General features: G+C 47.0%; 1 protein-coding gene across 7 annotated transcripts in view; it reads right to left on the bottom strand.

Annotated features, from left to right (window-relative positions):
- Nucleotides 1-12,233, bottom strand: part of LOC124405098 (FH1/FH2 domain-containing protein 3) — a 72,958-nt gene extending 60,725 nt beyond the window's left edge. For 3 of the 7 annotated variants that reach the window (XM_046879707.1, XM_046879706.1, XM_046879708.1), the window contains exons 1-5: nucleotides 9,462-9,678; nucleotides 8,840-9,390; nucleotides 8,153-8,384; nucleotides 7,577-7,676; nucleotides 7,449-7,485 (exon numbers count right to left, since the gene is read on the bottom strand). In XM_046879707.1, the coding sequence (XP_046735663.1) occupies nucleotides 7,449-7,485; nucleotides 7,577-7,676; nucleotides 8,153-8,384; nucleotides 8,840-9,390; nucleotides 9,462-9,567 (1,026 nt within the window). In that variant the 5' untranslated portion in view covers nucleotides 9,568-9,678. Of the gene's footprint in view, nucleotides 1-3,993; nucleotides 4,395-7,448; nucleotides 7,486-7,576; nucleotides 7,677-8,152; nucleotides 8,385-8,839; nucleotides 9,391-9,461; nucleotides 12,120-12,196 lie in introns of those variants that run through there. The other 4 variants (XM_046879704.1, XM_046879705.1, XM_046879712.1 and 1 more) reach the window with 4 other exon arrangements.
- Between the last annotated feature and the right edge of the window lie 3,182 nt (nucleotides 12,234-15,415).

The following is a 15,415-nucleotide window of genomic DNA, read 5'->3' as shown; positions in this document are numbered from 1 at the left end:
AGCAATACTCGTTGAAATAAAAACGTTTCAGATTAGGAACTGTAGGAACCTGCAGGTATATAAACGAGAGAAAGATCTTCACGCAGTGGAAAATGGCAAAGAACATCGTGTTACCCGGTCGTGTGGTATAGAAAAATTTGGCTTCAGATCTTCTGAAAATCAGGACTGCACGCTCGCACTATAGGCATCCGGTAATTATGAATTGTTTGTCGTGGTCTGACGGCTGCAACGAGCAGACAGCCAGCTGAGCACTCGCCGAAGCCTGAGCGAACCCGCCTACCTTATTCCCATACCCTTATAGCTATAGCTATACCTATAACCTATACCCACCTACCAGCCAACGAACAACCTTCCTACGCGATTGTAGCCGAGCCGCCGGGTCGACGTTGCATTCGAGGCGGAATGCAACAAAGCGACTTGTACCGGCTCTGGCGAAGGGTCGACCAGAGGTGGAGGAGGAAGAGGAGGAAGAGGAGAAGGGAAGGCGACGCGTAGCGGCCGTGCCGCGAAGGTGGGTTTTCATCCTGAGCAAGTTGACTCCGGCCTCTCCACGGACAAAGAACCAGCCACCCGGTGGAGGGCGAGGAGCCGTACGAAAGAGTGAAGCCGTTCATGGCCGGTGAAAATGGCTGAGCGAGAAAGCAGGGAGGAAAATCGGTGGCTATTAGCAACAAGAAATAGAGAAAAAATTAAAACCTTGCCGAGATTGACGTGAAGTTGCAGTTTTATCGTAGATAATCGCAGCAGAGTGGAGTGAAAAAAATAGGAAATCATGCACATGCGCACCAGTCTGCGCAAAAATTTTCTCTCCGCAAGGTTGAAGTTTAACAGATACCCACTTGAGACGGTGTTGCAAGTAATTCGTTACGAGTTTACCTCGCGAACACAATAAATCACTGATTGTAAGGAACAAAAGGACCAAGAAAACTGACTACTCACCGCAGGCCACCATTCCTCCAAAGAGGCCGCAAAAGACTAACTAAAACGAGTTATTTCTACGCAATTCTACCGACGCCATGGTGTCCCAACTCCGACCGCAGACACAGGGTGCTAACACATTGAATATGTGTACACAAAAAATATCCGTCGTAAGAGCGTGGCGAGCATCTTTGCTGACCTGAACATCAGCTGACTTGACCAAACCGCGTTGAAGAAGACTTGGCGCAAGCCACGCGTGTTGCCTATGCTGCCTACTTTCATTTACTGTGAGAAGCAATAGAGGTATTATTGTTAAGAATCAAACTTTGTGGTCAAAGACTCGAGACAGTCAGAAAATGTTCAGGCTGTGTCGACGTGTCACTTTGTTTCTTATTAATCTCTACAGAGTCCCGGAGAGTTTCTCAACTATGCATGCTACAACACATAAAAAATAACGGGTCGCTGCAATGAGAGTCACATATGTCCTTCAGGATTATCTTCTTCGAGTGAAATGATTGGAACGGCGAACAGCGTTTTAGCGATGGGCTGCCGGTGGGTAGACACCAATCGTTCTACCGTAGTTACTACGCGTTGAGAACATTCTACAGTCGTCGATTATATGCGCAAGGGGCGGGATGTTTGCCGTACTATCTAAACGTAATCAATTTTGCCGGAACGACTAGCGTTCAAAGTCCGGCTGTGCTCTCGCCTGGATCGAGCAGCCTTTGAAATTATTCCATTAATATTCGACATTCACCTGCCTCGTAAATTTCACCGAAAAATAGAAAATTTTTGTACGTTAAACCGATACCGGGATTTTCAGACATATTCTAAACCTCCCGGTGACGTCCACGGATTCCCGTGTTAGGGCCTGACGTTAAAGCACACTTTACGCATCAATGCGTTATATGATTATAAATATTCAAATGCGGTGATGATTTTCGCTTCGGCATTTAGACACGAGATACGGAGCGACAGACGGACGCTCGAGAGACGACGAGGCTTCGTCCTGAAATGGTTATGGAGGGCGGGATAAAACTTAAACTTTAATTAATCATGCAAGGGGTGGGGGCATGTCTCGCATTTACAGCGATTATAAAAGTTCACGTCTGGACGTTGTATAGATATGTACGCAAATACCCTGTATTTTTACGACATATATAGCATCATCAGGCTAATAACAGTTCTCTGACAGTGATTCGGTTCGACCGTTGATAATTCAAGAAAATTTATTACCCACGGTATGAACATCTCGCGAGAAGCTGGTAGCCTGCTGATTTCGCTCAAATGAGTGCCGGCTAATGATACCATTCGATCGCTGATCGTCCACGACGTGCTATTATCGAACGAAATAAAGCTCTCGGAGAATATTATAGCCGTTCCTCCTCTCGACGAGAGACGTGTTTCGAGAAGGTCCCCGATGCACTCACACGCTCCGTCCTTGGTTCCTACACACCGCTTGTAACTCGAACTCGTAACTTCACTCGACCGCGTGCACACAGCGCAGTTTCAAATTGAACGCAAATTGACCTTCCGGCTCGGCAACTCAGAGCTACGAGCGTGAAAACGTTCGGCTAAACGCCCGTCGCTATTCGCACGGCACGTACATACCTATACTGGGTGGAAATGCAAAATTGGGTCAAGCTGCAACGATCAGGTCTCCAGCCCAGCCGAAAGCATAATTTTCGAGAGTTTAAGCTCGGGGTCTGTGTACCTTAGGCACGTTTTGCTGCGAATCTCTGCCGCATTACAGGTATGGTATAGTGTATACGTACGTGTATGTACAAGTGTGCATGCGAGTTACAGTGAAATGCACGGTAGATAGAAGTCAGGTGGAATGAAATATTAAATAATTACACGGAATACGGAATTGCCTCGAAAACGCAGACGCCGAGGTGAAATACGTATTGTTATAATTAGTATTGGATGTTACTTAGGTCATGTAATTGCGCATCGGAGGCGTGACGTTGATGAAAATGTTTAGGAATGTACGAATTACATGATATCTGGGGGAGACGGCGGACTCTGGAGTCTATTATTCGGTAACAAAGAGCATACAACTCTTTGTAGTAAACGTTTTTTGTGTCAATTCTACGTTTCACCAAATACCGTATTTTTTTCACATCACACGTTTCTGTAGAACATTTGTTTCTCGGCTACGACTCATTATTGAATCGCGTGCGTATAAATCTGTATTATAGGTATCCAATTATACTGCGTATCACGTCCATGTGACAATTCGGATTTTTGTTTCTTACCCCAAATATATTCTATAAGAAACGTGAACATTTTTGCAACGATTCGTGGATCACAGCGACGGCGAAGGTACACGAGATTAAAGTTATAAATATAGTAACGTTGTTACAGAAACGAAAAGTTGGGAAAAAATTGCTACTTTCTTATTTTTACAACGACTTCGAAGGAACGAAGATTCCAAAGTATGAATATATCTTTCGTTTTATTACGGTTTACTGAATACCAAATAATTCTAAAATCGCCAAGTAACGGTGTATCCTCAGCATAAATCGTTACGATAACGTTACTAACTCCAGCACGGTGAAGGTACAAGTATGGGTCGTCGGTAACGAACGAAATACATACTACGTCACATTCCACATCCCGAACCTGGCTCTTTCATCTCGCCAGATCCGGGAGCATACTTCGATCCGTGGGCAGGATCCCGAATCTCTCTTTATTCCCTTCGATCTCTCGGCTTGGCTCGAGCTCTGCTCGCCACCTTCGATCGCGATAAGGAACACCTGCAAGTGCTCAGCCTTGTCCCTGACTTTGACCTTGAGCCTGACCCCGACCCTCGTAACATCGAATTATACTGTGCGGTCGACCGAGCTGAAAGCTGATCGTACGAGGGAAATAACAACCATCAGGGTTGCGGCGTGGTGCAATAAAATATATGACAAAGACAGAAAACACCGGCACTACTGTGAGAATGAGATCACTCCTCGTTTAGGAGTTTCTTTTTCTTTTTCATCGACACGTTGGCAAGTTTCCTACGAGATTTCGCAGTCAGATTTGGCGGTGGTTGGTGGGGCAAGGGGCAGAGAGGGGCAAACTTACCCTGTGCGGGGCCCGAAGGAGACGATGGACCGCGGCTAGCTGGTTGATGAGAGGCAAGGTCGCGCTGAAAGTGTGGACCGGGGGTCGGGGGGGCTCGGGGTAGGAACTGGCGTAGGCGAACGGGTCGACGTCGTTCAGGTACTGGACCCGGCACGTCAGCGAGAGCATTTTTCACCTCCTCCTGTTGTTCGACGCAGTCTCTATCAGGAAAATCATGCGACCACCGCCTCGACCGACGAGCCCTTGATCGAACGGCACCCCTACGGTCGATCTCACTTGTTGATCTCGGCTGAGAGCGCGAGCGTGAGCAATTGTGCTGGGGCGAAAACGCAACGAGAAACAACCGCTTCACCTCACACAGTGTCTATTATTTCTATGACATCTCTCCTTCTTCTTTTGTTTTTTTTCTTTGTTTTTGTCGTTTCTTCTTCTACACAAGTCTAAGTCCTTTTATCCTCGAAACCGGCTCGGCGTAACGTTTCTTTCTTAATTGAAGCGCCGAGTAGTTGAGCAACGCGTCCTCCGGGTTGTAATTGTCGCGCGAAGCTTAGCCGAATTGCCCTCTCATACGGTTTGGAATCTGTGTTGTATGGACGGGAGAGATCAGTCTGGAGTGATTTCAAACACAACACTCCCTAACGTCGAGTTCGCGGATGAGATAGAATCGATCTCACGATGGTTAATCACGTAGCGGAGCTGTGAAGCTGCCGCGAATCAGCAGGGTAAACAAATAAAAACGACTTAAAAACCTGCGGCAAATCTTTCACATGTGTTGGAACGTTTCATCTCGAGACCAAACTGATCGGACACAATGTAAATACCGCACGTGATTCAAAAATAGACTTAAACGTTGGTCGTTTGCGCTGATTGAAGAAAAAATCGGAAATAACTCAAGAAATACGACAATCTATCGCAGCGTTGATCGGGATCCCGCAACGCCCACCGATACGCAAACCAGCCGGTCTAGCGAATGTAACAATCGTTGTTCACCGGCTGATACGCGTCATCAGTGACCACCGATCGAGATGGAACAACATCCGCGATAAATTGTCAAACATGGGAGTTTGTATTTGGAATTATTAGCAATGTTTACCCGATATCTACAAGATCGATTCCGCTATTCAGATATGAAAGCGATATTTCCACGAGCCTGACACTCCGGTTCCCACAACGAGAACAAGGACTTTGAATCCCGGCTTACTGCTTGGCTCTCGTCGCCCTCGTCGACGAGGACGGTAAGCAAGGATGAAAACACGCGACGACGTATGGAGCAACAAGCGGCTTGCGGCATGCCTACTTCGGTCCTCGCGCGCGGCCGCCGCGACACTGAGCCACACTTTGGACACCTGTCGACGCCTCGTGCTGCGCCGCCAGACGGAGGCGCCGTCGACTAACGAGTCTTGCCGCCCGCGCGGACGTCGCTTTCAAAATCGAAAACTACAGACCCGGCGATACCGAGTTGCAAATTTTTGCGGACTTTGTTGCACACGGTGCCTTACTTTTTGATACGTGACTTTCTACCGTCATCCAAGAGCTTGTACAATCAACTAATCGCGTTAAGCCGCGTGATGAAGGAATATCGCTCGGCGTCGTACAGTTTCACCTTTCACCTTTTAACCGTGGCGTTCCGCGAAGAGAAAATAACCATTACTGATTCCGAAACGGGACGATTTATGAAACGGTTTTATTATAACTAATCAAAACCTCGTGATTTCTCAAACCTCTCCGGCCTTCTCGACCTCAACTTAAACTTGCTAACAAAATTATTTTCCTCGGAGGCCATGAAACGTATACGTTCTCGCTGAACCTGACATGATTTCTCTCGCCGGGCGTACATACTTAGAGGTTTTTATCTCGGTTAATTAGATACTGAAGTAACGATGCGAATAAAGAAGTGTGGACGGATGGGCTATTCAGGTAAATTTGTGCGATATCACCAGTCTAGTCTATCTATGATGTTTCAAGTGTCAGTTACACAGATTTATACCAACCGTAAATATATCATAGATTCTCACCAGAAACTTGAAAGGAAACCGGAGTAATATCGTGATTTTAAAGAACCTCTGCAATTTGTAAAATAAACTTAGCATGTAGGTCATAAATTTTTTTCCAAAAATAGACATGCGCGTATGAAAATTCTCGCCTGGATGTTATTCTTGAGAATGATAGTTTTATCTACGTAGTGAAACAAATTGCCTTTTCAATCCAAGCTAAAATTCAATCTCAAAGTGAAGAAATGAATCTGTGAAAAACGAATTTGGAGGTAAACGGATGATGAGAAAATACGAATACTCATTTATTAATAAGTTGTATGTACCTAGTCGCAGGGCGACAATCGCGATTGTCATAAATCCATTATTCCAGATACTAGGGTGAAATTAATTTTTTCCTGGGATGAAAGCAGCGTACCACGTTAAGTGGAGGGTGTCTACAATTCGGACGCCGAGCTGAAAAATATTTCAGAGTACGAATATCACGCAATTTCAAGCTAACGTCACCAACGCCAAGGACGCCGGGCATACATCGGGGGTTGAATGTGTCCCCAGTGCACTTACAATTCGTGCAGTGGTAGATGGGTTGGCATACCCAGGTATACCTATAACCTTACGTAACTGTAAAGCAGGCAACCTAGTACTCAGGCGTATCGTGGCAACGTATTGCGCGTTCTACCCTCATCGTCAGCACAACGTAGATGCACGTGCCTCGTAATTGTGTAGTTACGTATTACGAAAATACGTGCCGAGTCGACTGATTACGTTTTTACCACACAATTACGAAAGGAGAGACGGAATGCGGCACCCCTGCCACGCCAGAGTCACGTATTCCCATGAGATTTCGTTACTGCACCTCGCGTAGTTGTGTTCACACCCCTTATATACCTTGGGACGGCTGATCCCACCATGATATTTAGTCGTTGTCAAATTTTCAACCTTTAATTTTGTCCATAAATTTACTTGCTTTCAAGTAGATGCAAAAAAGTTATCCATATCGACGTACAATAATATCGGGCTAGCAAATCAACGAATTTTCCGACAGCAAATAATTCTTCATTACAGGATGAATGCACGGTTTTTTTTCACACCTTAGTACCGTCTCTGGCCACCCTTTGATCCATTCGTGGCTAATAACAATTGCATGTAAATGAGAGCGGCGCTACAAATAGTACCAAATCGTTAAACCAGTTTTGATCACTGTTAACATTGTTTTCTAAACAATTGATTATGAAAGAGCTCCGTTTAATATAATATGCAGGGGATGTTTTAGTGAAAGATTCAATACTTGAATAGGTTTATAGTACTAGAAACAACTGAAACATTATGTAATACAAAGGTGGCCCAAGATGGCGTAGTGATAAACAATACGTACTCGATAAGCTTCGCAGTTAAGGCACGTAAGCGGAGCATAATAAAGCGACCAATTAACAAATATGCGCATAAAATTTGTCAAATACTCACCGGAATGTAGCCATCCGGTTGAGGTCTGTCCAAGTCCCTGAAAAAACAATAATATTATAAGTATTGAAGCAAAAGACTTCAAAAGCATATTGAAAATGAGAAGTAGCACAGAAATGCGAAAAGCTTACCTATTTCTTCGACGTATGACCGGGATCTGCGGAGTGCTATCGTGAATAATGACCTGATCCGCGTCTATTTCCTCACACTCGGAGCTCTCCTCGGAAGATTCTGAAACCATGTAACAGTTTCAGGTCATCAATCTTTACTTTAGGGTTTCAAATTTGGATCATTCGTGGCTGGAGGGCAATGACTTCGTAAATAACATTCGGGGCCTGGAAGCAATTCAGTGGGCAGGAATCCACCTATCGTGTACAACCGTAATCGCAGTAATTTTCTCGGATCGGAAATTTAAACTGTTAGTATCAGGCTTTGTCTCTCAAAAAAATCTGAGCAATGACTTCACGCCATTCCTGCCCCCTTTCGAACGCAACCTCCAAACACTAAACACAGAACGAATGTCCCAACTGATCGTGAGCATTTCGTTGTCGGCGCTATTGGTGGCCGTTGCAGCACCCCCATCATCATCGTGGCAAGACGGCCATTGATTTATTTTAGTTAGCAATGTAATTACAATACGAAGAATATCAAAGGCCAATCTTGTTGGCTGGTACTTTCTGGCAGCAATCGTCGAGCAATAATCCCACCTTGGGTGCACTCCTTCATGTGGATCCGGGAGGTCAACGGGCTATGTCGAGGAATTCCGGTGACACCGAGTAGGTCGTCGATGTTGGTGTGGTTGCCGATGAACAGCGGCAGTGTTGACGGCCGCTTTCTGGGCGGCGATCTCCTGATGGGCGATTCAACCCCAGGTTTCACGTTGTCGTACGGAGAATTCCGCCCACCGTAACTGTCCGGCGGATCTGGAGGATTTTCGACCTGCAAGCGGAATTAGAACTGATTGGGAGTGTGATAATTGATTTTGATAATTAAATCGTCTCGTCTTCGGACGATCACGTCTATTTCTTTAATCGCCTACGCGTGGACAAACCTGTGACGTGAGAATGATTTTCGTCTATCTGTATAAATGTATAATAGTTTATAAATGTTTCACAAATATGTTGTAAATCCAAAGATATAATAATTAAGAATATAAACTATGTATGTATAGGCCTTCAAATAATTAAAATACCCAATAATCCAACTCGCGTGTGTCATTTACCCCCACGTCCTCTGAATATAATAGATGAAATCGATATTACGCGCCAGATCGTGAAATAATTTATGCCTGAGAAAGTACCAACTTCTCACTCAAACTACAAAGTCCTCGAGGCTCGAGTATACCGATATAATGTGCGAAACGAGGCGGGTAATTTAAATGGCGAGGAACTCACCCCTTCGGGGCTGGCGCGATCCCCGAGTGGTTCGTCGGGTGGAGGCGGTGGAAATTCAATTGGAAACCTAGACAGACTTCTCTTAAGTTGCACTTCCGGTGGTGGCACGGGGCCAACCTCGACGTTTTCGAGGGATTCCGAGGAGTCAGAAGCGCTGATCGAAGTATCTACGCGTATCGTTTCAACTCCCTCTGGCACATTCACCGAGCTGTCCATCCACCAGGCTCTTTCCCCGGAGTCGATGTGTCTTATTTTGCTCGTCTCTTTCTGGTTGAAATTATTCGAATTCTCGTTGCTCCGCGGCGGCGGCGTTCGACGGGCCGGGAGTATCACCTCGACACCCTCGGGAACACTCTCCGGGTCCTCGTTCATCCACCATGCACGCTCCCCCGACTGTTGGTGTTTTATTCGATTACGCCGCTCGGATTTGGTGCTACCTCGAGAGTTTGGCGACGACTCTTTTCCAAGGTCATCCGGGATATTTTCGTTCGCGTCCAGCCAGCACGCTTTGTCACTCGAATCTTGCCGCCAGATCTTCAGTTTGAAGTTACCTGTCGGGTGCAGAATAAAACGAGACGTGACGTAAATGAAATGATTTCCTTCGAATAAACGACTGACTTACCGTCGTCGGAAAGTACGTTGCTGGCAGTTGTGTCTTGGCTAATATCATCACTGTGAACGCTCATCTTTTCAATACCCTCGGGCACGTTGTCCGAACTAGGTTCCATCCACCATGCCTTTTCCCCGGAAACCTGATGCGTTAGTTTGTGGGCCTTCCGCTTCTTCTCGGTCTTCTCCGAGTTCGTGAAGCTGAGACTCTTTGACAACGACTGAGTGATGGACTTGGAAAGGGATATACCGTGACTTCCGATCTTTTTCGATGCTTCGTTAACATCCGAGGTCGAATTGGCCGGCCAGCCTGCCTTCAGCTCCCCGGAATCGGAGTGCTTCACCTTGAACAAATTAGTTACAGGGGCAAGTGCCCTCATCAGAAACGACTTCGCCTCTTCCGTCTTCACCGAAACCTCGCTGCGGGACTTTGGACTCGCCGGCGGACGTGGCGGTCTGTCTGTGGTCAAGGATAGCTCGTCGGCCGAAGACGCCAGCATGCTAGTTCGCGACGAACCTACGCTGCTTCTGCATCGCTTATCGACGGGAGAGCTTGAGGCTCTTCTCCGTCTTCGCCGGGAATTGGAGCGCTGCTCCGCGTCTTCCTCTTCGCTGCTTGACGAGCTGGAGGAGGTGATACTTTCCGAGCTGGAAGTTGCGCTTCGTGACTGATTCTTCCTTCTGTTCGATGGTGACTTCGAAAAGCTTCTGTTGCTCTTTACTTCGTGACTGGAAGTTACGGGGCTGCCACGTTGCGGTGGGGTACCAACTCTCGGAATCAACCCCTTCGACACGGTCGACGGTAGCTTCAGTTTGGAACCGGACTGGTTCGATTTAACCGATGTTGAGGAGCCCGATGAGGCGACCTGATGTATCGACTCTGAATTCGGCTCGGACTGCGAGTCCTGAGAACTTATCGACGCACTTCGACGTTTTTTCAGACGTTTGCGTTCGAGTTTGGAACGTGACATTTCTCCACTTTCCATGTTCAACGCTGATTTACGGAAATCTTTGTTGATATACTTTGCGGACGTCTTCGCAGTTCCCCCGCTGTCGCTTTTCGGGACCGGTGGTTTTCCCCGAGCTCCTCCGTCCACCGGAGTACTCTGACGCGTACTTCCCGAGCTAGACTTCCCCGAAGGCGGCGGGGGTGTCGTTCTTATTTTCGCACTCAGGCTCGTCATTGAACTAGCCGACGAAGATTTGGATCTTCCGTTTAGCACGTTGGCAGCACTGTCGGAGGAATCGGTCCGGGATATTTGTCGAGAAACATTTTTTCCGGAACTGTTCCCCGATAACTGTCTACCGCTGTGTGAAGAACCGCTTTCTGATTTTGATAGCGAGTCTCTGCGAGACTGGGAACTTTCTTTCTTTCCCGGCGTACCTTCACGCCTTTGGAGTGACTCGTCGTAGCCAGAACGGACGCTGTCCAATTTTGGGGTCGATCTGTGCCGGTTATTTGCGTTCTCACCCTTTAATGGTGAAAAATCACAACTCGACGACGACTTGTCCAATTTACATTCTGTTTTCGACCCGGAAAGAGTCTCAATCTTTGGCGGCGAACTTGTTCTTTGGTTTGTTGCTTCGATTTTTGGTATGGAACTCTTTGATACCGAACAGCTCTCGTCTTCGTAGAGTGAGTCGGGTTTTTGACCACTCTGCAAACCAGAGCTAAGCCCGTCCGCCTTTGCGGAGGATTCTTCGCAACTGGGAACGGACACGGTGGTCCTCGCAACGTTTGTTGTAGAATTAAAGTGACTAGGCCCGTGCGGAGACGAGGGCTTGGTAATACTGCTAGGGCGCTGTTCGCTACTTTGTACTTTGGCACTAGAATCATTTGGCACTTTTTGAGCCTCTTGGCCGACACTTGGCGACGCGACTCGACCGTCGGCTGACCTCGAAAATCCGAATCCACCGATCCTGGAGGGTAGAGAAGACGACGCACTCCCGGTGCCGTAACTTCGTGACGTGTAGCCGGAGGAGTTTGACGAATTTGGCGAATACTTCCCCAGGTACGAGGTCCACGGGGTCACCGTAACTCTGCCCCCTCCATACCGTGAAAATCTCGCCGTATCGTCCATCCGGTCGGACTGCATCTCTTCGTCCTTCATCTCGGGCCGCCGCTTCGGCCTGGTTATCTCTTTCTCTATCATTTTGGCAGTGTCAGCTCTTCGAGTTCGAACGTAAGACGATGCGGCTGATGACGAAGGCGACGTTCCTCGTGTTACAACCGTCACAGTTTCAACTTCCTCCGCCTCTGTCTCTTCCTCCTCCTCCTCTTCTTCCTCTTCCTCTTCGTCCTCCTCCTCCTCCTCCTCCTCCTCCTCCTCCTCTTCCTGCGCCTCCTCCTCATCACCCGCTCGATCGTTATAAGACTGACTGTTGGCAGTGTCAGATTTCTCGCACGTCTTCAGGTTGGCCTCGGTCTTTCGCGAAGAAACATCGTTCCGCACAGGCCCTTCTCCACGCGACGTTGGTACACATGAAACTACGTCATCCTTCAGTGGAGTCATTGACCGTTTACTACTTGAAGCTCGGAATCTGTCCGAACCGGAGTAGCTGATGGCTGTTGGAACGTGATCCGAACTGCTTCGAGGCGTCAAACCAAACCGAGTGCCCGCCGCGCTGTACCTGGATGAGGTAGCCGGATTCGACACAGATTCTGAGGCGTCTGGAAAGACGGAAAAATTAATTTGCTGAGCTGTAACATTTTCACTAAAACAAAATTTCGTTGATTCCAAAACTCACGCAGGGACCCGGAAACAGTCCTGCCGTAAGAAGGTGCCCTCGAGTAAACTCTGGAGTAGCAGCTCCCCTTGCTCCCCGCGATCTCAGGACTCGGTTCGCGGGACGATCTTCCCGAAGGGGCTCGGATTCCTCTGTACGATATCGGAGGGTGTTCAGCACGCTCTTTTTTATCGGCGGGGCGATGATCACCGGTGTAAGTTTTACCCCCCATTGTACCAGGGTAGGTGCTGGAGACGAAACGTGGAATAGCGTCGGGCTCCCGACTTCTTTCCCTGGAAGCACCGCGCGTGTATTTATCTAGAACCGAGGTCGGCCTGTCTGAAGACTTGACGCTGGGTTCACGGAGGTTTGAGTACTTTTCCAGAAGGGAACTCCTGCTCCCGGACAGTGGGCTCTTCGATCTCGCCTCCTCCTTTACGGCGGCTCGTTCAGCGTGTAGACGGTTCTTGTCCGAGTCCTTAGGGCCGGCTGAAAAAAACAATCAGAATGTAGAGTAGCTCTGCGATCTGGGTGAGATCAATATTGATTGAAATGCCGTAACAAGACCATCGACCTTGAAAGTGGTGAACAAAAAGAAAATAAGTAGGTAAATAAAAAACACGCGGTAGTTGGACGGTAACGATTGGTAGTGAGCATTACCCATGTCCTCAAATTTGGTTATCATAGTTGACTAACCAGCATATTTGTAGGTCGGTCTCTCCTCCTGCTTGTCTTTCTCCCTTTTCGTGTAGCTCGACCCGTAGCTTGGAAAGGTACGTTCTTTGGACGTTGCTCGATTAGAATTTGCTGGACTGACGGTTGAATAGGACGTTCTATAGCTCGGTAGTTGACTCGCTGTCGAAGTACCACGGCCGAAAGTGTTTGCACCCAAAGCTGAATTAGTCCTCGACTTGTAGCCGCTCGCATCATTCTGCTAAGCGCACCCCGTTAGGGTTAATCATATGAACATTGAATAAAAATTGTTCGAAATAAATTGTTTTTGTTGCCTGGCTTGGAAAACGAACCTGTTGCGTTGACGAATCGGATTTCGTTGAACTGTATGAATTCTCTCGCTCACGCTTGCTCCACGGCACCTAGAGTCATCGAATAAAAAAGTCAGTCACATACGAATTTCGAACTCTTAATACTGGTAAGCATATTTCCCCGTGATTGATCACCCCAAAATCCATCAAAATATTCGATACACAATTAATGCAAATAGTGGTTAATTGAATTATATTGAAATAAAGAGTTAATGGCTTGGCTTAACATTAAAAGGCATTCCAGTGTATGCTGCATCTCGATTAAGTATTTAAATGAAACATACGAATGTACATCGATACAGGGGGAGGGAGCAGGGACCGCGTCACGGTCGAGGTAATAAAAATCAGATAGCCTATATGCATATCCACGGAGTATGGGAAAAGAAATTATGATTCTTTTAATTAACATAAGTTTGGCAAATTGCCCGCCGCTTGAAATAGTGCCTCGACCTGGCTGAGTGTAACAACCTTTCGGTTTCTCTTCGCTTCTAGCGGGTGATTCGATCGAGTTGGTATCCGTCGTCATTCAATAATTACTGGCTGTCCATATAATGCCGATTATTATCATGAAAATGAATCAGTCAATTCTTCTGTGTTACTTGCGAGACATTATAATGTCTTCCTGTGAAAATCAACATACATCTTTATTAATTTTTAATGCCTAAACTTTCTTCGCATACTTTGATATTATTATGTTACTTGAAAATATTCACCGAAGAACTATACCTACTACATAGAGGTTAATTGAGAGAGCATTTTATGATACTCTCCGCGTGTACTTATTGCACCGATAGTTTCGAAACTTTCCGTACGTGGTTTTGCCATCATATATTTGGCCAGAGGAGATATTGAAACTATAATTTATCAGCAGCTGGAGTGTTCGCAGGAGCTATTCCAGCCCCGTCTTGAGTACCTACCGGGGACGTGTCCGCAATATTAAAATTCAATTAAATTCAACAGATATCTCGAGCTGGCAGGGCTGGAGCAACGAGACCACCAAGGTGGTTCCCCTCCCGGAAGTTGAAGAAGAGACCGGAAGTGATAACTTGAATCGAGTCACCGCTATTACTGTCTCGGAATTCGTTTCACTCCGTGTAGCGAGTCGCGTCGTCGGCGAGGATTGGATCTCGCCGGCGTGGCGTTCGACAGCGGCCAACCCTCGCGACAGCCAGGACAACGACTCGAGTTCTTACCTCCTCAATTTCTATTGCGAGTTCGGAAACGCTGGTTCCCTAAATACCCAGCTAACCTACTAAAGACAAGTATAGTCCACCGTCAATCAAGTCTTGCGCTTGCGTTCGCCCACGAGCAGGCTGATAATAAGTAAGTTAACACGCGTTCAACTCAATGAACAATTTATCGCCACGTAAATCGGTGTCAGTTAACACGGCACTTGTATAGGTAGGTACCTAAAGAACAGGGGAGAAAGGCCTTCGTGGATGGAGACGTTGAACAATGCATCCCTTCTCGGAGTTACGTTTCATTCTGGCAAACTCTCGACAAAGTCCCAAAGTTTAAGGATCAGGATGACAGTTTTCAAGATTATTCCATACACTCGGTACTCGGCGTGTATTCATGCTTCGCAATTTCCCCGTAGCCATCGCTGACCCTATAACTATACAGGCGTAGCATAAATGATTCCCCGACGAGCCGTCGACTAGGAAGTAAAGTATAAGCCCGGTAGCCACGGGTATCTTGGCATCTTGACACCCGGCATCGCATTCGAACGAAATCGTATTTGTGTCGGAGCCAACGGCTTCCGCTGCATTTAGAGCTTACCGAGCCACCGGGTATACAAATGACTCTCCGCGCACTGGTTCCCTATCAATCCCAGCTGCCGCCTGTGTAGCACAAGGCAAGGCTTCAACGAGCGGATGGAATTGCTGCTTGGTTGTTTTGGAAAAGTGACTTCTTGGCGCGCGGAAGCTTTTTAAATACGAATGCATGTACATCCACGAAATTAGATAGCTTCGTCGTTTCTTAGTTTTGGAAATTCTCGTAACGCGGTATGTTTTACCTCTGTGGCTTCCAAAATTGACTACTACCTACTTTCTCCGTCAACTTAGAGAATATCAACAATTGGATACGTTTTATATTTTCGAAAAATGTGACAGGGTTGTAAAAAATCGGGTAAAAATCGTTCGTCGCACAACTACTCGCCATTCGATTCCTGCCACAACCATTTAGAGGGAATTGA

The sequence above is a fragment of the Diprion similis genome, chromosome 4, assembly GCF_021155765.1.
Source record: "Diprion similis isolate iyDipSimi1 chromosome 4, iyDipSimi1.1, whole genome shotgun sequence".
Taxonomy (NCBI): Eukaryota; Metazoa; Arthropoda; class Insecta; order Hymenoptera; family Diprionidae; genus Diprion; species Diprion similis.
This window is presented reverse-complemented; position numbering and strand designations above follow the sequence as displayed.